Consider the following 26,956-nt stretch of genomic DNA (forward strand, 5'->3'; position numbering starts at 1 on the left):
TTTATCCTATTAATACAAACCTCCCAGTCTTAGTTTCACACACAGCCACTCAGAGAAATAGATGGCCTGTTTTGTTGGATATATGTAGTTTTTGTTTAATATTATTTTATATTGTATGAATTGCATATACACTGTAAAAATGAATACGGTTTATCTAATCAAAAAATTGTGGCAACAGATTACAAGCAATACTATTAATTAAATATAACAAATTAGAATTGAGTAATAATTAAACAAATTAATTCCTTAAAAGTTAACCATTTAAAATGAGTAAAACTTACAACAACAACCAAAAAACATAAATTGAAGTCACCATTATGGTGATCAGGTTTGTTTTAAAATTATGTTTTTCTCCTTCACTGATTCTGCTTGTTAACATCAGGTGTCTTCAATGTTGGCAATTTAAAATAAAGAATTCTTAATTGATTTTTGACGTCTGTCTGGTAGTGAGATATTTTTGTTAATTTTTTTGGTGTAAACTTTACTCATTTTAATTGGTTAACATTTAAGGAATAATTTGATTAATTATTACTCAATTCTAATTTGTTAAATTTAATTAATATTATTGCTTGTAATCTGTTTCCACAATTCTGTTGATTAGATAAAGCATATTCATTTTTACAGTGTATAATGATGATACATATATAACACACACACACAAACAGTCAATCCAAAATTTATTCAGACACCATTAACATTTCTCACATTATCACATTTTATTCGCTATAGTTTAGAAAACGGTAATAATTTCTGACAAGACCTCAAGAGTTATCAATATTTCACTGGGTTTGGCCATCGTTCTATTAGACTGTCTCACAAAAGAATTAGGTTAAATATCTGTCAGTTGTCAGCTGTTAAATTGAAGTGCACAATTAGATAATACCAATTTAGGTCAACCAATTATCAAGCAATGCTTAATTTTGTTCAGCCTGTAGTGTAAAAAGGTCGCATTAGCAATTTTAAACATTTTACTGGTAGTTCACTGTATGAAGAATTTTTGGGTAGAATTTGTCAGAGTTTACTTTATTTTGCTATCCTCACTTAGCCTGACTTCGTCATACTCATATTCTAGAGAGAATATGAGTCTGATACTGCTCCATAGGGCTTTGATTATGAGGCGTATCTTAACTGAACCAGGAAAAAAAAAAACTCTGCACTCAATTGGATAGTCGGTAGACCTACAACCAATCAGAGCAACGCAGTAAGTCAACTTCTTTGCATAGCGCAGTTTTCAACTAACTTACTTATTTTAGAAGGAAAATAACGAGTGTTGCTTCTTACTTGGTTCTTACCTTCATAAGTGCGACCAAAGGAGAAACCACAACGACCACAGGCTTTTCATTACGTCCCATCTTCTTAGCAACCATCAGAGCCAGTTGATTACAGTTATTGAGTTACACTTTTCCCGAATCATGTAGGAAAGGACGGCAAAAATAGCTTTCCGGTCGACAAATGCCTTGATTGCAGTTTTCTGTTCGACTAAAATGAATGCGCTGTCGATTTATTTTACAACAGGCGCGACAGCAGAATCTATACATCTCAATTATCCAGCTGCAGTCATCTCTGAGGGAAACCAGTTAAGCGCTCTTCTTGATAACATCCCTGCAGATCATTGATTGTCCCGTTCATTTTTTGACTGATCATAATTTCTCCTCAATGGATCGAGTCCAGACCGAACTTCCCGACCAAAAAATATTGTGGGCGGGGTTCGGGCTCCTCACTATTATAAATCAACTATAGTGTCCTGCACCCACTATAGTTAAAAAATATCAAAAATAATATCTGGTGTCTGAATCATTTTTGGTTTGACTGTACATAGTCATCCGATATCAGGTTAATTACATAGTTACATTGTTGATTAAACGAGGTTTTTAATTGCAGTGAGACAAATGCATTTTATTTTAAGAAACTGAAAGAGAAGACATATAACAAGTAATGGCTCAATTCTTACGATGAGGTTATTATAAATCTGCCAGGAAACATTTTCACACAACAGGAATATGCCACATTTTGTTCCGGCAATGTTCACACCACAGAGATGTGGTCTTAAAGTCAGCGATATGACTGATTGGTTAGAATCTTGGAGGGGCGGGGCTTGTGATCATCTCTCTCACTGCATTGGCTGGGCAGCATAAGGAGCCTCAGCCACCAACACCTGCCCTGCACCATCAGCAACATCAGGCCCGACCAAAGTGGTGTCAATTTCCACACCAACTGCCAGTGCCTCGGGGATGATGGCCGGATCAACGGCAGCAGTAGCGATGACTTCGGGAAGGGGTTCGACGGGAACATCCACAGGGACATCAATGGGTAGGATCTCGTTTGCGACAGCGGCATCGACAGGTAAAGCGGTTCCTGCAGGTTCAGGTTCGGCTCCGGCCTCGGCTGCCTCAGCACCCTCCGCTGCCTCTGCTTCTTCCGCTCCTTCGGCCTCATCTGAGTTCAGTGGAGCAGCCGGCTGGGCAGGCTGGTAGCCGTAGGGAGGGTAAAACCCACGAAACTGTGGCTAGGATAGATTAAAAAAGGGACGCAGCTCGTAAAGTACACCCTATTAATATTTGAAATGTTTTGATAAGAGGAAACCTACTGCTCCTTCCTCATCTGACCCATCTCCTTGGGGTGCGAAAAGAGCGGGGTTGAAAAAAAAGCCCTGAAAGAAATGTTCAAAGATCAACGTCAACACAAACTAGCTCAGTCACAAGGCTTGTGTACTGCACCGTCTTTAAAAGTAAAATTCCTGAAGGCTTTTTTTTTTTTTTGCCTTTAAAGAACCATTTTGGGTTTTTTGAAACCAATGTGAAGGTTCCATGGAAGAACCTTTATTTTTAAGAGTGAACATTACCAATTCCGTCCTTTTTGTGAACAATTCTTAAAAGAACCATTTTTTCATAGTGTCATTCAATGTTTTAATAATCTGATGAACCTTTTTTTCCAATATAACGAAACTTTTGTGCAATGGAAAGGTTCAATGGACGTTGAAGGTTCTTCATGCAACCATTAATGTCAATAAAGAAGTCTATAACCACTCTGTAGTTTTTGTAATAGGATTAGTTGCAAAAAGCCAAGCTAAAGGCTAAAGAGCCATTTAGTTATTTATCAGTCATGTAAATAAGAAAACATAAATGTGTGGACTAGAAAGGCCTCGATACACAACAGATGTGTCAGTTACCCAGCAAACACAGAACGTTCCCCTAATGGAACCAATTGGTCCCATGAGGTTATTTTTTGGGGAACCAAACAAGAATGTTATAGGCTCGTTCCATGTAGGTTCTTTTTAGGTTCCATTTTTATAACGTAAGGAGAATGTTCCGGGAACGTTCCCTTAACCTTAAGGGAAAGTTCTAGGAACGTTCTGGGAACCAAAAAATTCCCAGAACCTAAATTTGTTTGCTAGGTATCTAACATGATTTTTCTTTATCCTACACTCTAAAAATGCTGGGTTGTTTTAACCCAACTTTGGGTCAAATATGGACAAACCCAAACGTTGGGTTAAAAATGTAATTAAAAGATTTAACCCAATGGCTAGGTTTGCCCATATTTGACCCAAAGTTGGGTTAAAACAACCCAGCAATTTTTAGAGTTTAAACATCATCCTATGGCATGCCATGACTGACATTGACAAATCATAAAAATGGCACATTGCTAACCTGCTGTGGAGCTTGAGGTGAAACCTGAGGCTGGGTCTGTAAAAAGAGAAATATTGTCCAAAATGTTTTCAAAATGCTATTGTTTATTCTCAAAAAAACATAAAATGCGATATGATAGAATGAAAGGGGTTTACATCAACAGGCGCTGGTGCTGCGGGTGCCACGGGTGCTGCCTGTGAGGAACAGAAAAAACCATCAAATCCATAAAATAGATTCACACAGTAGTCTTTACATGAAGTGATTAAATGCTTAACATACAGGCAGCTGAGCATCATTAGGAGCGGCACCAAAACCCTGCAAATACAGTGATCACATTATGTTAATAGTATGAAATGTCTTTATGTCTTTAGCGTTATCAGCATTGAACTGACCTGTTGCCGCATCTGTGCTATCAATCTGTAGAGTTCCATCAACTGCACAGCTGTGTTAGCATGACTAGCTACCTGCTGCAATAGAGAAAACACAGTAGGCCTGTTCATAATGCAACACATTACACCCATTGTGATCACACACAAGTCTTACCTCATTGCTGCTGCTGTCAGGGGCCTAAAATATGCAAAGCAAGAGGAATATATCAAAAATGTTTGAAATTTTGACTTGCCTTGAATGTGAAACAAGATGTAGAAACAAGAACTTACAGGTGCAGCTAGCGAGGAGCCCAGCAAACACATCAACAACGCCACAGCTTTCATGATCATGATTATTTCGCAGCTTATGACGCAGAAAGAAAAATAGACACATTCAATACTGCCGGTAACATATGAGTTAAAACTCCGCAGAAATGGTACGAGCTTACCTCTTTTGAAAATCACAAGCACGACTGCTTGGTTTCTTGACGTTTAAAGTTGAATGAATAAGTACTGAACAAGGCTGCTATATATACTTAGCTGCTCCTGAAACAGACCAATCACCTCTCAGCAAAAATGAAATCTATTTTTTGCCTTTATTCTTAAAGCAAGGTTGGAATTACAACTGCTAATGACCCATTATGTATAATTATACACTGTGAAATTCTGCTTGGTGCACAGTTCTTCAAAAAGACAGACAAAAAATGAAATTGTCTACCAGACGGGAGGAGGGTCTGTCTGTGGTGTTTGATGGTGAAGTTTGCATGTGATGCAATTTTTCTTTGGGCCCCTTTAGCACGGCAGTGGGACTTGTGGGAGCCTGCCAACTTGATTGATCTGATTACAACAAGATCTTCACAAACAAAAATTCTCTAACTCTTAATTACAGACTTTTTTTGCTGATTCATTTTGGAGATATAGGTATAAATCTTTTGGCTCCTCATTGTGACCACACTGACAACTTCTATAGAGATGTTGCTGTCTGGGTTTTTTTTTTTTCCCTCAGTCTGAGGTTTGAAGCCTATGCTTTATGCTTTAGGGAATCCACATCCAGAATGTCTTATCTGATGTCAAGGATGTCTTCCATTTCAAGAATGGGAACATAAAAGGTTTTTAGATATCCTTGCTGAACTCAAACAAATCAGGCAAGAGACGACATATGCTCTGGCTCTCCTTCAGTCATTGTAGAAAGATGTTTCCATAGGGTCAACTGGCAACTATCTTTCTGGTTGTCCAAAAGCCTACAATTCAAGCCTGTAATTCATATAGTTTGTTTGAGTGTGTATATATACTGTATATATGAATACACACAGACACAAACAAACTATATGAATTACAGGCTTGAACATATGTGTGTATATACCGTAGTTGACCTTAGTTTTGCATTTTTTCAACCTGTTATTAATTCACAAACTTTAAGGTCATTATTATTTAATTAATTTAAAACAAATCAGATTCAGGTTATCTTGTCATCCAGTATTAAAAGCTATGTAATTTGTATATATATACATACATACATACATATATATATATATATATATATATATATATATATATATATATATTATAATAATTGTAATTACCACACAATGGTATATTGCCACATAATAATCTAGTATTGAATGTCTATTTACTTAAGCCTTACTTAATATTCATGATGAAGTATATTATTGCAAAAGAAAACCACTCCACTGGGAAATATATATATATATATATATATATATATATATAATCAACCAAAATATATTAATTTATGCGGGTAGATTTAGGTCTGGGGTAGGGTCAGGGTTAGACCACTAGGAGGCGCCTTCTGCCCCATATATATCTGCGTCTCATATTGACGCTAAAGGCCAATTTATACTTCTGCGTCGAGGGTACGCCGTAATGTGCGGCGTTGGCTACGCACGTAGGCGACGCCGTTATGAGCATTTATACTTCTGCGTTCAGGTCTTGTTGCTCTGCAGTACTGCTCCGAAACGCTAATTGGCGGCGGAGAGTTTTAATGTTCCACTGTGTTTAGATTCCTCGCGGCTAGGTTACTACAAGCAATAGCGATTGAAAGAGAGTGGATCATGTTGGAGTTGGAGCTTATTGAGGTGGAAAAACAGTTCACTTTAGTGAAATTACTAAAACTGAAAGGCAGAAATGAAAGAAGACGTCGGAGGAGATGGTACGTGTGAAAATCATAGACAGTGATGGAAATGCGTGAGAAGGTACGTGCGGAAATGCGTAGGAGGAAATGCGATGCTACCAAGCCGACCAATCAGCGATCTTGCGGTCCGCGTCGTCGCGACGTGTAGTTACATTTTTGAGGAGGTGCGCGTCAGGCGACGGCGAAGGGTACGCGCAATGGGACGCGTCTGTGCGTATGCTACGCCGTACCTACTGCGCGCACCCTACGCAGAAGTATAAATCGGCCTTAAAGGGTGCCATGCGCGTTGGCAGCCCATTCTCACCCCCAAGGCGTCACTTAACTGACGCCTTGGGAAGCATTTGGACATGCTTCAATATCTGACGCTTTAGGCGCCCTTTAGCGTCAGTTAGATGACGCCCTAGGATCGCGTGTACCCTACCCCCACCCCACACCTAAACCTAACCGCGTCCTCTAACTGACGCTTTCCTTTAGCGTCAGTTAGATGACGCCGTAGGATCGCGTCATGTAAGTGACGCTAAAGGGCGCCTAAAACGTCAAATATTGAAGCATGGTCAAAGGTGACGCCTTGGGGTGAGAATGCGTTGGCGTTGGATGTAGACGAAATGTCCAAAGCGTCAGGACTTTGCAAAGTGCTTGCCTCTTGCATTGTCCATACCAGATTGACCAATAAAAATTTGCACCTCCCAACCAATTCTTTCACAATTTGAGACTGATGAATCTTGACATTGTTCTCCTAGAATGTGGCCATGATGTTCATATCTAAACCATGTAAACACATCTACACACTTCATCAGTTAGGTTTAGAAGATCTGTTGGCAAACATAAAACTTGCTATAATAATTACTGCAATAATGATCCAATCATTGACTTTCAAGCATGTGCTTATTTAAATTCAAATAGCGACTTTTCTTTTTATTTCTATATAGATATATAATTAGAACTGAATTAGAATCACAGAGCTAATTAAACCACGTAATGATAATTAGCAGATAAACTCAATCTCAAAATGATATTAAATGTTGATGCCCAATGTGCCAACATATCTTAGAGCAAATATAGGCTAGTTTTCTGAATTGCAATTGTACTGCAGGTCTAGTGAACGTGTTAATGTCTGCATGTAGGAGACTATGAGAATTCCTTATGGCCAGACAATCCATGTGGAAATATGTTTATTATACAGCATAATGTTCAAGGTGTAGGTGCAAAATATTTCACTTTAACCTCAGAATCCTTTTTAATGTTTAAGAAATACATGTTTTGTATTATTTTATTTAATATGCATTACAAATGTCATGTGTTATTTCATAACAACTACCACAAAGACAAAAAATGAGTTGTTCTTTAATCAACTTTATTAATGAAACACTACTCACAAAAGTATACATGAGAAAATATTCAGAACTGACATTTGCTTTAAGGTATAATTTTCTCACATCAGAATAAGACCCAAACAGCACATTCCTATCTGCATTCCATGCATTTACAGATCTTTAAAAAAGAAATGTTACATGTGTAGATCATTATCTTCGTGTTTTAAATTATTATCCCAGGAAAAAAGTACTAATTCTAAATAGCATTGGGGAGAATGGGTTCACACTCTTGTTTGATGTTTGTCTCTCACTCAGCTGCAAAGATGAGCCTGTAGGCATTAGAAATGATGTGATAAACAAGAATGAAAGAGTGATGTCAAGCAATGTTGTAACATTATTAAAACTATTGCAATTGAAAATTAGGATGAATTAATCATATTCAGATACACATAAGCAGTATCTCACCGGTCTTCATGGCTTGTTAGACACCTGGAAGAAGGTATAGATAATTAACAAGAGTGTAGTGCACATAATCTGCTTTTTTCAACAAAACTGCTGCTGACATGTACAAGATTCGCAAGTTCTCATTTTGGTTAAAAGCATGCCATACTGGCTAAATGCACCACTGAAGGAGTCATTATGTTGTCAAATCAGAGCTTAACTGAGGGTTGAGATTTTTGCTTCTCACACATATGCATTTAAACAGACACACACACACACACACACACACACACACACACCTCTCCTGTCTGAGCCTGCTGCTCCGGCTGGGTTTGCTGCTGAGGATCTTGGGTTTGTTCCTCCTGGAATGGTGGGTTCTGTGTAGAAATGCAATAAAAGCTCACATAAAAGCTCACAGTGTTTCAAGATTCAGGCGTTTCAGCAAATTCCAATAACAGTGCAAGTGATGATCGTATTGAGTAATTATGACGCATTTTTATATGAAGACATTTTTATCTCACCATGGGTGGCTGTTGAGGCACTGTCTGTGGCATGAAGTGAAAGGGGAAGATCTATTGACAAAGTATATTAAAATGAATGACAATATTTTAGAAAAATAGTTATATATATATATATATATATATCATATTAAAATTTTTGAGCAATTGAAAGAATTTACATTTGGAAATTGAGGTATCAGGGGAACATTTGGTTGGTCCTGAAACATAAACAACAAGTCAACTTTATAGCGCTTATACAAAACAGTTTGTTTCAAAGCAGCTTTTCAGAGATAAACAGGAAAACGATTCAATGATGGAAACAAGTAGGCCTACTCCCAGAACTAAGTAAAATGTGTAAGGCTCAGCTATTCACGGGACGAGAAAACAAAAGATATAATCCATTTCAACTTCAAAATTTCACAATTCAATATGTTGCTTGCCACTTCTTTGTAATTATTTGAGAAAAGTACTAGTTTCAAAGTAAATCCTACCTGGTGCTGACTGAAGTCATAGGGGTAAAACTTCAATAAGGAGAAAGAAACACACAATCACCATTGAGTTCCTTGCATCAGAGGGGATGAGCAAGGATGTTGAGGCATTAGAAGCTATAAAATCAACACTCTGCTAGATTGGCTTTCTACAGCATATATGTTAAGATTTCTAGTAAAGTCAGAACAAGTGAAATTAGCCTTAGGGTCTGTTCACTCACGATTTCCACGCTTTTTCTGCCGGGAGCCTTGGGGAGAGAGTACTTGATGAACGCTTGTGTAGGGAATGACTGAAGGCAGACAGAGACAGAGAGACAGCGCGCGTGAATGGTAGTAATTATGTTCTCTTTATGGTATACACACATGAAAAATGTATTGATTCAACTAATCGAGGTGAGAGTTTACATTTCAAAAAGGCACTTAACAAAGAAGCTGTTTAGCTGATATGTTGGAAAAACAAGCTAGCCTTGCATGCAGATAGCAAAGCTTTACTCACCGATGTGCCCGCTTTGCCCCCTGCTGGATTAGTAGGGAATCTCGGTGGGAAAATCTATTTGATAATAAAGAAATAATACTTGTTATTCACGACATACACATTTTTTTCATCTAATCTGCGTAAAACATAAATGTATATATATATATTTTTTTTTTGACTGAATAAAAGTAGGCTACTTGATCAGTAAGTTATAGCAGCATATGTTTTTACATTGCTTCAACTCATCAAAATAAGTAAAGATTCAACTCATTTTTTGAATCAGTTTGCTGTAATTTAAGTTTAAATGACTTAACCATACAAGTTGATTGTATTTAAAAATTGAAGGCAGCAACTTTTTTGTTTGAAGTTAACACACAGACTAGCCGAACCTAATAAAAGCGATTGTTAAGGGTTAGACCACATACACATTTTCAGGTAATCTGAAATATGTGTCATGTGTCTTAGTCTAGAATTTTATTTTTTCTTCTTCAGTGTATTAGGTTACTCTAAACTAATGAAAGTCCTTTTTAAGAGGGACTATTTTTTCAGGAACACTAACCTAATAAAAGTAATTTTTAAGATCAGCCAGAAATAAATCCTTATACACCAAAAGCACATTTCTTTACATGGTTTCTTAGTACAACTTTGAATTGTTATATTTATGATTTTTACAAACAAAACAAAAAATAGCTCATACGATTTCCATGCTGATTGGTGCGTTCAGACCGGGTTGTGATGGTATTCCCTGAAAGCCACCATTATTCCCCTAAGAAAATGAAAGGAGTTCAAATTTACTTTAGTGGATGCCCCCCACACTCACAAAAAAAAACATGTTTATTTCCGTTATAATTATGTTCAAAACTTGTTCTGCAGCAACCTCAGGGTAGTCAACCTATATATCAAACACATGTCATGGAGTAGCATGTCATCATACACTGTAATATTACAGAGCTATTTTCATCATAAATCTGGGTGCAATGTGTTAATTATGGTTAAAGCAAGAAATTCCAAAGACTTTTATGCCATTTTTGGATACGGAAAAGTCAGGAATGTGCATGTGTGGTTAGCCCCACCTGCTTCGGACTGCCATAATGAGGGAGATAATTGAAAAACGGTGAAAGCTAGAGATATAAACACACAAGCACAAAAAAAAAGAGATCCGTTTCAGCATCTGGGTGACACATAAAATACATAAAACAAGCCGTAAGAAGTACAAAGACATTCCTTGTGTGTACTTACTGGTGCTGCGGATACTGCACCCGCCAGAAGAAGACACAGGATAGATGTCCACATCATGTTTAAGGAATCACCAGTCTAAGACAGACAACACCAATGAGGGCGTGCTGTTTCTGAACAATAACATAGAAAAAGAAGCACTTACAGTTTACGAAAATGGTCAACCAGCTTTCTCACCTTAGTTGCAGGTAGAGTTATAGCTCTGGGACATGAGTTTGGTTGCTTTTATTTGCTCTCTGGCTTAGCTCTTAACCAATCCCTCTCTGGCTAGACTTTATCATGACCTCACATATGGAGAAAGATGGTTATTGAGAAAATGACCTGTAGTCAGACTTTGTCTGCCTTTGTGTCAGCTATTATTATAATGATAACAATTGAGGAAACTGCTGATATCATCAGCCACATTTTCGAAACAAAATATCAAAAATAGGAACTGAGTTTGTTTGGGGTTTTTTTTGTGTGTGTACAAACTTAGTGATTTTTAATTGCAGTAAGAGAACTGCCTGAACCATCAATGTCAGATTCTGAAGGGCTTTCTTGGGATGATATTCATTTTCAGCCAAACTAGGAATTATGTATTTCTATGAATAAACCATTATAAAGCTTTTCGACAAAAAATGAGGAGACAAAGTATTGATTGTAAACTTTATTGTAGATAGTTTGCAAAAAAAAAAAAAAAAAAAAAAGGATATGATTTTAAGGCTCTAAAGCATAAAGCCACTGAAAAAGCACCATTTGGCTCATCATTATTTCGATGGCTCATCATTATTTCTAAAGCGGGAAAGCATTTAGTCACTCGAGCAAAACACAAGCAGCTTCTTTGTCGTTCAGGAATTGGTGGTCAGCTTATCCTTTCATCTGTGAGAAAAAGAAAAGACGGAGGCTTTCGAAATGTGTTGCATTGTACAAAAAGATTTCTCTTCTGTGATTTATATGATGTTTAAAAAAAAAGGTACCAAATGGAGTTTTTCTCTATTTAAAATGTCAGAGTACAATGTTAAAACTTTTAAATTTGTGGCATTGCAGCATTATGATTGATATATTGATTTATTAATTGTAATCTTCTTTAATGTTTGTTTTTGTTAACCTGCTCATACAGTCTTTTAATGTAAAAGCTTTTGGATTTTTGGTGTCCATGTCTCAGGCCCTCCTTTCGGAAACAACGCTCCTGTGTGTTCTTTATAGGTGGTTAAATTCATGAGTATTTATATTCCCCTGGTTAACAGGGTGGCGTGGTTACTTTCCCTCTCAAACACCCCACCACATTCTGTGGCGGGACATTTAATAATATCTTATGACAAAAATAAGATATTTAATAATATCTTATTAAATATTAATAATATGTTTATTCATAAGTTTATAATTATTACTTAACCAACCTGGTTTAGTCATCATGATCATCATCATCATCCTTTGGAACAGGAGCCTAAAAAAGTACAACAAATTTAATACATATATGTGATAGTATTAAATATATAACAGTTTTTTAGGTTGGACTGTACTGGGGCAGCAGGAGCAACTGGGACAACTGGGGCAGCCGGGGCAGCTGGGACAGCAGGGGCAGGTTGAGGAAAGCCGAAGGGGTACAGCTAGAAAACAGAGGGAAATGAACTTCTACATGGCTGACGAGAAATGGAGGATTTCATTTAGCATAGGGAAATTAAAAAAATGCAGAATCACGTACAACTTCAATACTTTCTTTGCCGGCGGGCTGGGGAATCTCATGTTTAATGAAGCCACGGATAGGTTGACCCTGTGAAGAATAAGAAAAACTGATTGCATGCTCAACTAGCAGAACATGTTGAATACTCTGTGAAAAGAAATTAAACCCAACTTACAGAACCTCCAGCTGCAGCCTGTTGAGCAGCCAGAAGCTGAAAAAACAATAATATAATATAATATAATATAATATATAATAATTTGATTTTTAATGTAGTATTTTATATTTATATATAAAAATATACATTAAAATATTACTATAATATAAAATGTAATATATGTCTAAGTAATATAATGGTAATAGTAATGTTTCACTCCACTCCACACTTACAATCTCTATTTCAGAAGGTCTAGCTGCAGCGGCGGCCGCAGAAAGAGCCTGTATGATCATACACACTTTTTATTAAATACATAATGTGCTATAATCCTATATGACACTGTATATTCCCATATTCCTTGAGTCATTTTATCGAGGCTGTCATTTATGTAAATAGGGGTGAATCCAGATTGATTGGGACACTTTTGCCATTGAAATGACTGAAACGTGTCCCAATCAACATGAATTCACCCTGTATTCATTTCATGTTTGGACCAAACTAACCTGTGGAGCCATGACAGGTTTGTACTCTAGCTCATAATACATTAATTGCTGTGGGTCAAAGAACATGAGAGTTAACATCACAATAGCATTCCACATTCTCTTCATCAATAAATACATAACATTGATCACATACCGGAGCGCAGTAGGCCGCACCGATGACAAATGCCAGCAAAATGAGGGATCTCATGTTGAATGATGATGTCTGAAATATGACATGCAAAGATATAGTTTCATTGTTTGCTATCTTCTATGTAACCTTCTCCACCAGGAAAGGAGATCAACCCCAAAGTTTAGCCCCCAAATTGTTTGTTGAATGAATGGTACCTTACCTTCGTTTACGACTCTTGATTGTGATCAGGATTGAGGAGGAGGATTTTGTGATGTACTGCTCTCTAGATCTACTCCTTATATTCTCTTTGAAAACAAAAGGCCCATAACATCAACATCTGATTGGCTTTGGTGACCAGCCAAGTTCCTTTATGGAGGGCAAAAATGTGCATTCAAAGCAAATTTGCTTATCTCAAAGCAAAATTTTGGCTGAGATTGTAATTATTTGGCATGATATAGTAGTGCAAATAAATCAAACGCAATCAGAAAATACGTTTATGGTGTGATAAAATCATAGCTCTCTGACAGTAATGTTCACACTTGTTCAAACTGTAAGAACCTTCTGCCTGACAGAGGACACTGCTAGAAAAAAAGTGTGGAAAGAACTATTTACATTTCATATTACATTGGGAAACTGCAGTGAAAGTCACGTACTGTATAAAAGTAATATATATATATATATATATATATATACTGTATATGTATATATATATCATTTATTGCCATTAATCTTGTCATATTTTGTATTTTTTTGGATACATTCAATAATGTGCCTTCATGTACTGACCAGTTATCAGTAAACTGGTCATTGGCTTAAGAATCACTTACAATCAATGAATTACTTCAATCCCAGTCTTTTTAAACGAGATGATAGTGCATTGTTTCCCTGATACTTTCTATACGTGTCCCTTATTAGTAGGCAATTCTGTTTTTCTGATGGCATTTTAAGAACTTTCAAATGCTCTGCACTTTAATTATGTAGTTTAATATCTATATCTATATATATATATACTCATATTGTGATTATCTGGCTTAAATGTGCACATTTTTCCAGTTATATTAACACAGCTGACACTTGATGACAGATATACTGTATGCAACACAGAAGGAGCCTCAGGCTGTAATTAACTTTGTATTTAATCATATGTCTAGTATATATGTTGAGGACCACACACAAAGTTCACAGTACAAAAGTCGGAAATCATTTTAGATGGTTTTGATTTGTAAAAAGTCAAAAAAAAAATTCATACTGGGAAGAATAAAAGATAAAGAAATGGTAACAAAGTAAACAAAGTACAGTTTTAGAAATATTTTAAAAACGTACATAACCCATATCGTGAGCTTAGAATTATAAGGTTCTATCTCCACTTTTGGTCGAAATTGAGTTTTTGACATAATCTGATCCATTATTAATGCCTGGTGTTATTTTTGTAAAAAAAAAAAAAAAAAAAAAAAAAAAAAAATTAATATATAAAGCTATAATAGAAGCTTATACTACATAACAGTTTTGCCAGCTGGGATGTAAAAACTTTGATGCTAAATATCTCAGAACTCCCCTAGACGGAGATATAACCTTATAATTCTAAGCTCACGATATATAAAACGCATGATACAAAATGCATCTTTAAATAAATCTTGCAGTAAAGATGCGAAGATTTGTCTTAGGGGTACATATCAGGGTTGGTCTTAACAGTATTGGAAAGCAGTGGTGGGGACGCTGAAACAAAAGCTTCTTCTGGTGTATGGGGATGTAGATTGGGATCACTGTAATGGGGATCGGTTTGGACAGTGGACAAGGGCAAGACAGGTCCAGTGTTGGTTAAGGGGTTTTCAGCAAATTGGACATCATCACACGGCACTCGCTCAGGGTCCTGCTTGATAGCATTCCTACTAGGCAGCGCTCCATTATTTGGATGGGATCCACCAGTAGCAAGTATGGCATCCCCTCTGGGTGGTACAGCTACAATGCTAGGTGGCTGGGCCTCAGTATTGGTCGAGAATGTCATTCCAGTGGCAGGGTAGGTGTTGATGTGGAAGGTATTGGCTGGTCTTAAAGGGTTAACAGGTACAACAGGTTGTGGTCCAGCTACAGGCAACACATTGCCCCTAAATGCAGGCCCATTTGTCCCATGTTCTGTATGTGACATAAATTTTGACAGACATTTAATATTATATAATATAGGCCAAATATTCATTTATATATATATATATATATATATATATATATATATATATATAACTTTTCAAAGATACAGTAGTGTCTGATCTTTTTTACACTTCTGAACTTAATGTTGTAGATTTTGAAAATATGAATTGAAGATAAAGGACAAGTTCGGTATTTTACAATTAAAGCCATGTTTTAAGATTGTTTCTGATGAAATATAATGGTTAAGATTGTTTTTTAGACAAATGCTGCTGTCGCGGAACGGAAATGGGGTTGTTTGTATTTTTTCCGTTGTCTTATGCAGTCGCGGTATCGTAGGCCACACTATACAAGTGGTTTGCTTGCAATTGGCAAAGGTGCATTATCGCCACCAACTGGGCTGGAGTGTCTATTATTCAAGCTGCCAACGGAAGAATGTACGCTTGTGAGGCGTTCGGAAAAATAGGTCCACAATTTTACAACTAATGGTAAAACACCTGTTGGAAAGTATCTTTTGCAGCGATTTTCGTGTGAGCATATCAGTGAACACCCCGGACCATTCGGCGAGTTTCACATCTTTGTAAACTTAAGTTTTATGCGTTTTATGAAGGATTGTTCCTGTGCACCTATGCTGCCATTGTAGAGGTGTGGGGGTGCTACCACAGAATCTGAAAATTCTCGGGACAGCAGGATTTGTCTAAAAAACAATCTTAACCATTCTATTTCATCTGAAACTATCTTAAAACAGGGCTTTAATTGTAAAATACCGAACTTGTCCTTTAAGAGAAGAAAAATATAAAAATTGAGACTATTTGGTCACAATTAAATAAGCAAATTTGTGACATTCATATGAATAAAAAAATGGGAAAAGGCTAAATACTTGCTCAAATTTGTATGATGATAATATATTAGAATACAATAAATAAAATATAATAAAATAAAATTGTCTACTAATGGTCTCAAACTTTTTTTTTTACCTGAAGTTCCTCAGAGCTCAATCCACCATATGGTCCAGCCTTTAAAAAGCATTCATATAAGGAATTACACCCCAATAACTTATTTAGAGAATAAATATTCAATTGTATAACAGTTAATGCCGATTCATTCACCATTCGTTGTTGAATCTGTGGAACCATGTAAAGAAATTGTTGAACCTATAGAAAAATACATGATATGAGAATATTGAAAAAATTGGATTTGCTTGAGTCCAGAATGTTTGCATTGATACCTGTTCTTGCTGAGGCTGGTATGCATGCATTTGATGAGCATTTGGCTTGTGTTGTTTGTTTTGTGCCATTAATAGTTGTGAAGCTGGAACTGAATTAGCAGGATATTGTTGATATGATGCGTGCTGGAAAACAGTCACTCCATAGGAGAACTGATGATGATGAGGAGAATTTGAGAACTAATTATAAAAGTTCTGATTTAGGTGATTGACAAGTGAGCAAAAAGACAATAGTTAGAAGTGGATTCTGGGACAAATTAGATTTCATCAAGAGTGAATGAACTCACTGACTCCTCTAAGGATTGTTGGATGCTGAACTGACAAACTTCTAATAGAGATTTTATTTGTGTGCACACATTTTACTGATACACGAGGCAATATATTATGTCAACCCTCTTTGTTTGGACACATCAAGTGGATCAGGTTTCCTCAATAAATCAAAACTCCTCAGACTTGGAGACGGGAAGATTTCCTCCAGCAAAATATTTTTGATAATATACCAAAGAGTCTAAACACAAAGGCTTGCTTGAGGGTTACATAGCTAACATTAATTAAGTTTGGGTTTGGACCTCGTATCAGAATAAACCTGCTGAACCCAGACAGTCTGTTAGCTCTTCCTGTGGTGTATTTTTGATGGCTACAAACAAAACCACACATATTTCTAATATTGTATGGAAACACTCTTACTGTTGGGTTCCTGGATTGTGGTCCAAGAATGGAATAATAGAAAAACTGAAAAGTACAGGGGGAGAAACGTATTAGGTATTTTAATAAATGTATATTTAGAATTCAATCAACTCCCAAAGCCTTTTTTATATTTTAATAAAATTAATTATATTTTATTTAAAAAGTTGGTTACATGTTTTTTTTTTTTTTTTTTTTTTTCGATAGTCCACTAACTACAAGAAATGACATATCAACTATCATTAGAGTTTTAGATGACTGTTAGGTTAGGGTTAGGGTTAAGTTTAGGGTTAGTAGAATAAAAAATATAATTGAGTTACTAATAGTCAATAGAATGTATATTGAGGGAACATCAAAAGTGTTGTCAGATATTAAGAAGACTATCTAATACACTAATGACTGATAGTTAACATGTAGTTGCAAATCTACTTACAGTCGAATGTGTGGACTATTGAAATAAATTGTTACCAAAAATTAATTAATGGGCTGTCTTATTAAGATAAGAAATTAGTCAATTCATTTATCAAGTGACCATATAAAGTTTCTTACCTGAAGTTGCTGGGGATGAGAATAGGGAAAGTATTGAAAGGGTGCAGGAAGTTGACCGAGACCTGCTTTGGGGTTGGGTTGGTAGGCCCATGGATTGGTCAGAGTGGCCAGCTGTTGCTCAGAACCAGAGGGAACTCTGGGAGATTTAGGCTGAAACTGTTGTGGCACATGATGGGCTTGGACCAGTACCTCAGACCTTGGTTCGTTGAGCTGGCATATCTCCCATTGGGACTATTTGTGGAGCATTTGGGGAGATCTATGAAAAGGTTAATTGAATAACATAAGTATTAACATAATCAAGTAAACAAGCAACACTTATGATGTATGATTTCTACAATACAACCATAAAATATCTCTAAAGAGATCATGTTTCTGTAACACTTTATTTGGTCCTCTTTAGAAATCCCGTTGACTATAAAACTGCATGTACTTGTCAACTTATTACACTTTAAAAATGCTGGGTTGTTTTCACCCAACTTTGGGTCAAACATGGACAAAGCCAAACGCTGGGTTAAAAATGTAAATAAAAAATTTAACCCAATGGCTGGGTTTGTCTATATTTGACCCAAGGTTGGGTTAAAACAACCCAACAATTTTTAGGGTGATACTGTCTGCTTCATATCCGCTGACTATAAGTAACTTTGCAAGTACATACCCCCAACAGTCTACTAATACTCAACTGGTCCTATAATTAGAGTAAGATGAAATGTAGGTAAAAAAAAAAGTTATTTATGGTGAAAAGAATGTCTAATGAGGAATGTATAACCCAAGTGGTATCTGGATGAAAAGAGATGACTGTAATGACTCACCAGAACTCCAAATGTTCCTGCTAGAACACATATGAGCAACACTATAAGCCTCATTTGTGTCTTACCTAAAGATACACAAACACACAGTAAATACATTAATAGCAAATTTTGCATGACAGAAAAAAAGCCAAATACTCACTTTAAAATCCTTTGATCAAAATGAACGAATGCAAGACGAAAAGGGTGTACTTAAACACTGTCCATTCATCAAGCAACCAATCAGCTCTGGATATGGGCTCTGACCTCAGACAATATTGAACCTCAGACCATAATTTAATTGTACAATCTGAACACTTGATGTCTGAATGAATCATCAAATCAAACCATTTGAAACGTTAGACGTATCCAGACGAGCTTGGGGGATTTATTGGTTCAGTTATAGTAGTAAAAGTCAATGAATAAAATATAAAACTGATCATAAAAACAACGTGTATTTGTGGTAGTCTGTTAGTGAATGCCAAACATTTATTCTCACAGCAAGCTCATTTTAGACTATGGATAGCGTGTCAGAATAATGAAGACATCTGGTTTATTTCAATAAATCAAGATGTTGCGTTCCCCCACACCAGAAACGCTTGTCTCATCTGAGGTCGCTTCTTGCTGATTTCGTCTTCACAATGTTGATTAAAGTGAAACCACAGCTACCTTTTGAAAAGCCACTTTGGTTCAGTTAATGACATAATTCTGTCATTCCCACAGTAAGAACTATACTGATTTCACACTGTGGTGAGATAACTGTTATTATTAAGTTGGGTTCAGACCAAATAGAAATGCAGACACAGACAGCAGTTTTAACGAGTATTCCCTAAACTTAAATGGATATGTAAACGACAAGACTTTAAAAAAATACATAAATAAATAAATAAAGTGTGCTAATTTTGGGGTACCATTTTGAAGCAAGACATCTCATAGACCATAGATACTTGTCATGTAAGCTGCATTTGAAGACATTTCCTCTTGACTATGTTTAATGAGTGTGTAGTGACTTGGGAGTCATACCGTCCCACCCAAAACAATCTCAAAATCTCAAAATTACATATCCACATCTTTCTCTGTTGACACTTGAACCACACCTATGTAGTGCATAATACCTCAGGGTTTCATGCATTGACCTTTACATTAAACAACACTACCAAGTTATAATCTGAAATGACAACCTGTTCATTCAGAAATGTTTTTCACTTCACTATTGTGAGTGACTATGCTTAATATTAGCATTTGGTCACCAAGCTTGGGCAGCAAGTTGTTGGATATTTAAAACTCGATTGACTACAATGATCCGAAATATGATGTACAAGAACATATTCTGTATAGTATGATTCAAAAGTTTGTGTGCCCCTTTAATATTAAAGTACATAATTACGCCCGCTATGAGGGGCTGGTAGAGGATTTTCAACTCAAGCTTGAGGATTTTGATGATAACTTCACAGAACATAAATTTCTAAGTAGGGTTTACCAACCAATGTTAAAGGAGTAGTTCACTTTAAAAAAAAAAAAAAAAACTTTTGCTGATAATTTACTCACCCCCGTGTCATCCAAGATGTCCATGTCCTTCTTTCTTCGGTCGAAAAGAAATTAAGGTTTTTGATGAAAACATTCCAGGATTTTCTCCATATAATGGACTTCAATGGGAACCAAACGGTTCAAGGTCCAAATGAGAGTTTCAGTGCAGCTTCAAAGGGCTTTAAACGACACCAGACGATGAATAAGGGTCTTATCAAGCGAAACGATCGCTCATTTCAAAAATAGATAAAAATGTTTATGTTTTATGAGCTTAAATGTCCACCTTGCTCTGTTCTGTGATGCGCATTTGTGACTCTCCTGTTCAAACTCGTTCATCAAAATGAACTAATCTTTTTTCGAGTCATGACTCGAAGGGTCCTAGATAAGACCCTTAATCATCGTCTGGTGTTGTTTAAAGCCCTTTGAAGCTGCACTGAAACTCTCATTTGGACCTTGAACCATTTGGTTCCCATTGAAGTCCATTATATGGAGAAAATCCTGGAATATTTTCATCAAAAACCTTAATTTCTTTTCGACTGAAGTTTTTTTTAAAGTGAACTAGTGCTTTAAATGTATCATTTTAAAATGTGGGGAAATTGTTTTATTTTACTGTCTAAATAACAACCAAATAACATTTGAATGAACAGATTCACTAAATTTATTGAAAGCATTACTGAAATGTCAAGGGTACTTTACAAAACAACCCCTGCTCTACTTTCAACCATCTCCACGATTGGTGGGGATGACTGGGGGACTGGGTGTGGGTGCTGGCTCTGGGGCTGGTGCTGGTGCAGGGGCCGGGGCAGGGGCTGGACGAGGCAGCAGCGGGGGCCACTGAAATGACCACAGTGGGAACAGAAGTCCGGGTCGAACCGGCCTCACATGATAATATTGACCTCCAGGAAAATAGGGCCAATAGATCCTCTAGAGCAAAGACATTTTAAAAAGTCACATAAATCATTTGCATAGGCATTTTGTTCAGCTTCAGGAGAAAATGACATACTTCTTATAACTGGGAACATTGGGAGTTTACCTCATCACTGCCAGAGGAGCTCCATGGCTTAAAACGCTGGCAAAGCTGGGAGAAATTTTTATATCACATGAGTTCATGGTATTGTAATAATTGTTATTTCATGCATTATCTTGAATGTTGTTTTAGGTCTAAAGGCTTAAAATACCCAGGCTGCTCAGTTACATCATAGCACAATAATATGTGACATAAAGAGAGTAAAAACATCATTCAAAAACAAAATTTACTTACAGCTCCAGAGGAAATGAGCCACAGGACAGTCAATAATATGAGACTCTTCATTTTGGGATGGCACGTTTTTTTTTTTTTACCTTATTTAGAAAAGAAATTCCTAACAGATCTGAAATTGTAGTTATCTCAGTAATGATAGCAATTTAGTACAACTGATGTTAAATAGAGAAAGCATTTGAACTAGGACAGATACATGTAATAAATGTAAATATACTAGCTAAATAAATGAACAAAATGGAATGAGTGCAACTAATTTTACACGCAAGTACCATAGTTAACCACACAGAGTCACTCATGAGTAGATGAGAGGAGGTTCACTCAGAGAATCCTTTTCTCACAATGTTTAAAAAAATATTTAATTCTCAAAATTATATAATGAACATATACTATATATCTATATAATTTATACATTATATAGTTTATAAAGTATTAAAAAAAAGTATTTTTCAATTTCATATCAAGGTCGGGGCAAGTTGTCACGTGCCATATTATAAGAGTTGTCAAATGTGTTTTAAATGTTAAAAAATGCATACAATTTACAACAACATTTGCTAGTTATTTGTACTTTTTTCCTTCAAAAAGTTTCATAATGGTTTAATTTAGCTAAAAACCCTATTTAATGGTGGATGCATGTCTTTGAAAATGTTTAATAACTTGCTGTTTAACGTAAAATATTTTGTACAGATTTAAAAAAACAAAAAACAAAAAAAAAAAACTTAAAAACAAACGTGACAACTTGCCCCGGTCTTCCCTATACTTCAATAAAGTTGATGAAAATAACTTTGACTCAATTAAAGTAAAAAAAGAGAGAGAAAGAGAGATAATTTATCAATTGTACTTACTGTCATTCAATGACTCTTCTGACTCTACTTACTGACTCTTCTTGAAGTCCTGAAAGAAATGTGAAACACTGAGATTTATCCCAGTCCAGCTAATGCACTCAGAGTTTTAGCACACATGCATTTAACATTTTTTACTAATTGTGCACACAAACCTTAATCCATAAGGATATTACAATATTTACTCATGTCGTAATCCTTAAAATCCCACAAACTCCCAAAAGCTTACAGTCAATTTATGCAATTGTGACATATAGGAGCATCTTAAAAACGTATATTGCTTTAGAGGATTTGCTCATCTCTGATAATCTCTCTATCCCAAAGACATTTTCCTTTATACAAAAAATAGATCACTTAACAGTCAAGTATTTAAGACTGATTTATTGGTACTAAGTAACAAAATCCCATTGATAGCTATGTCATATTGATTTAGATTTGAAGAAAGGTTTATACACCGCCTAACCCAGCCATTTACTGTAAAAACTGAACTAAGTTTACTAAATCAATAAATAAATGTCATATGCCAGTTTTAAATCAAACGTAAAGATCAATTTGGATAAAAGCATCAGCATCAATGCAAAAAGCTTTTTTTTAAGAGCTCATGGCTACAATTCAAAGTTGAACTTTTGGATTCACATAATGTCCAATGAATTGCAGTTGGTTTAATACATTATAAAATGCAATGAAAATTTAAATTATATCATGTAAAATGTAGCACAAACTATATCATTATGTTGTTGTTTTTTGCCTAAACAGAGCTTTTTGATGATGGACTCGATGAAAAAGTATATAATACTACAAATTCCAAATTCAATTCCAGATTTATGAAAACATTGACAGATGTTATAGACAGTTATAATTCAATAAAGAATCCCAGTCACATTCAGCCCTATAAGGTGTGCCTTAATCTTTTGTTTTGTTTATGTGTTGCATAAATCCGGTGTGTGTTTACAGTTAGGCTATATACCATAGAAAAGAGACAACATGTGAATCATTTCCCAATTGTTGAGTAAACTCCAAGTTGCTAAATACTACAGTTTTTCAAACATGTCACTATATGTTACTTCTGCTGATTGGCCAGATGCATGTTGATAATGTATATATATATAGCATTTATCACTGCTGTTTTGATGTCACACCTGAAACAGAGAAATTTCTCATACATCTGTCATAAAGGTAAGAAGCAATCTTTGAATCAACGGCATTTACATTTATATTTGGGCATTTAGGAGACATTCCTATCCTCTGCGATTTACACATAATGAATATTTCTCTATTAGATCCGAGCAGCTCTACTTGAGAACCATGAAGTCTTTCCTCCTTGTTGCGTGTGTCTTTGGAATCTGCTGTGCCGTGCTAGTGAGTATCATTGTCTTGTTGATCAAATTAATGTTGATGCACATTCAATTTTCAATTTTGTTTCAACCCCACAAACCTTTTTTATTGATTATTCTATTTTTTTCCAGGCAGAGGATGAAGAACATAGAGAAAAGCGCTCATCAAGCCATTCCTCAGAGGTCAGTTTGAAATCAAAAACTCTTGCACAAAATCAAAAAATGATCCTGAGCCATGCAAAAACATTTATGTAAAGAAATCATAAAAGTACCCTCTGATTATGTTTGATATTTCTTTCTTCATTTAGAAAATCTTTTGAGTGATGACTCTTTTTCAATGTAAATCTTACAATGTTCTTCCGATATTACTACAGAGACTACCTGGAGGCTTCTTTAACCCGTTCCAATTTCAGCGTCCTTATCCCTACCCATTCTTCCCCCCTAACTTGCCTCTGCCTCAGCCTCAGCTTCCAAACAACAATGCCCTCCTCAGCCTCTTGCCATTCATCTTAGCACAGCTGGCATCTGCTCCTGCACCGGCCCCGGCCCCCGCACCAGCACCGGCTCCGGCCCCCGCACCGGCCCCAGCCCCTGCACCGGCCCCAGCTCCAGCTCCCGGTGGGAGATAAGCAACCAGTTCAATCAAACTAAGAAATGTGTCTGATTGACTCTGAATGCACATTATAATGCCTGCCTCTTGCTCTCGCTATGTTGAAAAATAAATAAAATAAAATAAACTTCATCATTGAATCATATTTGTGTTTGTGTTATTCTTCCTATTTAGTGTGTTTATGAGTTTTACCATACATGACAGCAGCCAAAGGTATCAAAAACATTTACAATTATTCAACAGTTAGTCGTCAAATCTTATTCAAGCAGTGTTCCAAGTACTGACTGTGACTTTCCTGGGGCTTTGTTCGTTCCTCGCAGACAATAGTCGTTGTCTTTGTGAGTGAGTCTGATTCGTTCAGAAACAAAACATTTTAAAGGGATAGTTCACTTTGAAATTTATTTTTGATATGTTTTTGCTTACCTCAAGGGCATCCTGATGTAGGTGTCTTTGTTTCCAATGTATTTTCAATTTTGATGTTTTTAGGTCAAACCGTTCTTGTCTGTCAGTCATATAATGGAGACCTATGGGGTCCACCTCAGAGAGCATGCACAGAGAAGTCCAAATTAAACATGATTTGATGACTCGTAAATGTAGGTACACATTGATGGCCTAAGACATAAACCAAGCGATTTGTGTGAGAAAACAAACAGTATTTATATCATTTTACCTCTTGTGACCACAGCCACGTGCACATTGTCATTTTGCATCTTCATCACATTTCCAGTATTGTACATTATCTAACACAACAGTGTGGTGGTTAAAAAAGGAATAGAATATTACATGCACATCAGAAAATATGATAAAGTTTATGATAAAGCAAGACAATGATACTCATTAGCACAGCACAGCAGAGTCTAAAGACACACGCAACAAGGAGGAAAGACTTAATGGTTCTCAAGAAGAGCTGCTCGGATCTAATAGAGAAATATTTATCATGTGTAAATCGCAGTGGATAAGAATGTCTCCTAAATGCCCAAATATAAATATAAATGCTGTTGATTCAAAGATTGGTTCTTACCTTTATGACAGATGAGACTTCTCTGTTTCAGGTATGACATCAAAACAGCAGTGATAAATGCTATATATATATATATATATTGAGGACCCCCTCGAAAACGAGATGGCTCATCTCAAGGGGCTATTCCTCTTTAATAAAAATGTCAAATATACATTATAGACATGCAACTGGCCTATCAGCAGAAGTAACATATAGTGACATGTTTGAAAAACTTTGGTATTTAGCAAGTTGAACTTTACTCAACAATTGGGAAATGATTCACATGTTGTCTCTTTTCTATGGTATATAATTGTAAACACACCAGATTTATGCAACACATAAACAAAACAAAAGATTAAGGCGCACCTTAGGGCTGGACTGGGATTCTTTATTGAATTATAAATGTCTATGACATCTGTCAAGGTTTTCATAAATCTGGAATTGAATTTGGAATTTGTAGTATTATATACTTTTTCATCGAGTCCATCATCAAAAAGCTGGTCTAAGTTCAGTTGAGGCAGGAAGGAGGAGCCAATCAGCAGAAGTAACATCCTTAGTAACAAACATGTTTGAAAAATGTAGGCCTAATACTCAATATTTAGTAAGTAACACTTTACTCAACAATTAATTGGGAAATAAGGAAATTAGTCGTTGTCTCTTCTCTTAATTTTAAACATACATAAACTGAGTTTATGCAACACAAACAAAACAAAAAGATTTAGGCACACCTGGGCTGAATTGTAAATTATTACATTCATCATATCTGTGACTGTGACATTCTAATTATCCAATGTCAATTGGAATTCGTATATTTCCATTAGAATATATTTAGAATGAAGGATAACTTTGTTATATTAAAAAACTCTAATACACATTTGAGACTCTTGCCTTCCCGTCCGCTGAGCCAGAGACTTTTCACGTCACCTCCGCTGAGCGAGACTGTTACCGTCCCGGCTGCCTGTTACCATCCCGGCCGCTGAGCCAGAGACTTTTCACGTCACCTCCGCTGAGCGAGACTGTTACCGTCCCGGCTGCCTGTTACCATCCCGGCCGCTGAGCCAGAGAGCGTTACCGTCCCGGCTGTCGAGCCAGAGACTGTTACCGTCCCGGCCACCGAGCCAGAGACTGTTCACGTCACGTGATTATCACTATTATCTCTCCCTCACAAACTACATTTCCCATAACTCACTGCCCGGACTCAACTTGCATTCAAACTGTGTCTCCCAACTGTGTACCCTGTTAGTCTCGGTTCACACATTCACTCACTGGGAAGTTTTGTATGTTGTTGCAGTGAATTTCCGAGCGTTTTCCCCTGTGTGTAGTTTGGTGTTTATGTGGCTAATCATTTTTCAATGTTTGTTACTACGCAAAAACATAATGGTTTTGAATGATGTGTCTGAGATGTCTGATGTTTTGCATGTTGTGTGCTTGTTTTGTGATTTTGTGTGTCAAGTCAAGAAACTGAGCCATATTTTCCAAAATTGTGTGTGGCTAAGCATTTTGAAAAAAAAAAAAAAACAGTAATTGAATTAACATGCAGAATAGTGAATCACACACAGGCAGCAAAATATATGCAAACTAGTTTTAATGATAACAATCTGCAGAAATACACCGAGAAAAAAAAAAATACAGAAGACATGGACATTTCGCTCACATAACTGTAAACATTCTAATGTTCAAGAGTGTAAAGAGAGGGTTGATTTTCTCCTGCTATTTTATTTCTTTGCTGTTTCTATAGGCTATATGATAAAGAGTTATTCTAATCATTATTTAGATAATTTAAAATTAAAATTATAACTGCTCACAACAAAGGAGAAGTCAGAATTTAGGAGTCTTGACATGCTGTGATTGGTGCAAGGGTTGGCACCGGGGTTGAGGTAGGGGTCGGGGCTGGAGCTGGGACGTTTCTAGAGGAAAGGGCCATCAGCAGCTGAAGAAACTGGTCAAAGGTCATTTGAGGCAGAAAGATGGT

The 26,956-nt window shown here is 36.3% G+C and overlaps 3 protein-coding genes, 1 long non-coding RNA gene and 2 other non-coding genes across 6 annotated transcripts; all 6 read right to left on the reverse strand.

Annotated features, from left to right (window-relative positions):
• Positions 1-1,888: 1,888 nt before the first annotated feature.
• LOC120460637 (uncharacterized) lies at positions 1,889-3,944 on the reverse strand. Its single transcript, XR_016169012.1, has 5 exons — positions 3,906-3,944; positions 3,782-3,820; positions 3,648-3,683; positions 2,588-2,650; positions 1,889-2,506 (listed from the first exon to the last, which is right to left on the reverse strand). It is a non-coding gene; the product is annotated as an uncharacterized LOC120460637 (transcript).
• A 3,536-nt stretch (positions 3,945-7,480) lies between these two features.
• Positions 7,481-10,673, reverse strand: scpp5 (secretory calcium-binding phosphoprotein 5). The gene is made up of 11 exons (XM_039648512.2): positions 10,603-10,673; positions 10,437-10,484; positions 10,061-10,129; positions 9,385-9,438; positions 9,110-9,178; positions 8,892-8,921; positions 8,580-8,618; positions 8,422-8,472; positions 8,200-8,277; positions 7,925-7,948; positions 7,481-7,788 (listed from the first exon to the last, which is right to left on the reverse strand). Exons 1-10 carry the CDS (start codon positions 10,657-10,659, stop codon positions 7,931-7,933), a joined length of 513 nt encoding a protein of 170 aa, XP_039504446.1. The 5' UTR covers positions 10,660-10,673; the 3' UTR covers positions 7,481-7,788; positions 7,925-7,930.
• A 605-nt stretch (positions 10,674-11,278) lies between these two features.
• Positions 11,279-13,297, reverse strand: scpp7 (secretory calcium-binding phosphoprotein 7). Its single transcript, XM_039648525.2, has 9 exons — positions 13,249-13,297; positions 13,053-13,121; positions 12,920-12,967; positions 12,650-12,697; positions 12,438-12,473; positions 12,284-12,352; positions 12,102-12,188; positions 11,979-12,025; positions 11,279-11,457 (listed from the first exon to the last, which is right to left on the reverse strand). The coding sequence occupies exons 2-8, from the start codon at positions 13,104-13,106 to the stop codon at positions 11,984-11,986; spliced, it is 384 nt and encodes a 127-aa protein (XP_039504459.2). The 5' UTR covers positions 13,107-13,121; positions 13,249-13,297; the 3' UTR covers positions 11,279-11,457; positions 11,979-11,983.
• A 1,184-nt stretch (positions 13,298-14,481) lies between these two features.
• ambn (ameloblastin) lies at positions 14,482-20,665 on the reverse strand. Its single transcript, XM_089132658.1, is given in 9 exon segments — positions 14,482-15,146; positions 15,149-15,161; positions 16,148-16,186; positions 16,280-16,324; positions 16,399-16,548; positions 17,083-17,127; positions 17,629-17,859; positions 18,438-18,502; positions 20,656-20,665. Coding segments are annotated over 9 exon segments (1,056 nt in total). The 3' UTR covers positions 14,482-14,688.
• A 62-nt stretch (positions 20,666-20,727) lies between these two features.
• Positions 20,728-22,036, reverse strand: LOC120460659 (uncharacterized). Its single transcript, XR_016169013.1, has 3 exons — positions 21,202-22,036; positions 20,944-21,018; positions 20,728-20,864 (listed from the first exon to the last, which is right to left on the reverse strand). It is a non-coding gene; the product is annotated as an uncharacterized LOC120460659 (transcript).
• A 3-nt stretch (positions 22,037-22,039) lies between these two features.
• LOC148978498 (uncharacterized) lies at positions 22,040-26,125 on the reverse strand. The gene is made up of 2 exons (XR_016169014.1): positions 25,873-26,125; positions 22,040-22,092 (listed from the first exon to the last, which is right to left on the reverse strand). It is a non-coding gene; the product is annotated as an uncharacterized LOC148978498 (long non-coding RNA).
• Between the last annotated feature and the right edge of the window lie 831 nt (positions 26,126-26,956).

Source organism: Pimephales promelas, chromosome 6, assembly GCF_988280905.1.
Source record: "Pimephales promelas chromosome 6, fPimPro1.hap1.1, whole genome shotgun sequence".
NCBI classification, from domain to species: Eukaryota; Metazoa; Chordata; class Actinopteri; order Cypriniformes; family Leuciscidae; genus Pimephales; species Pimephales promelas.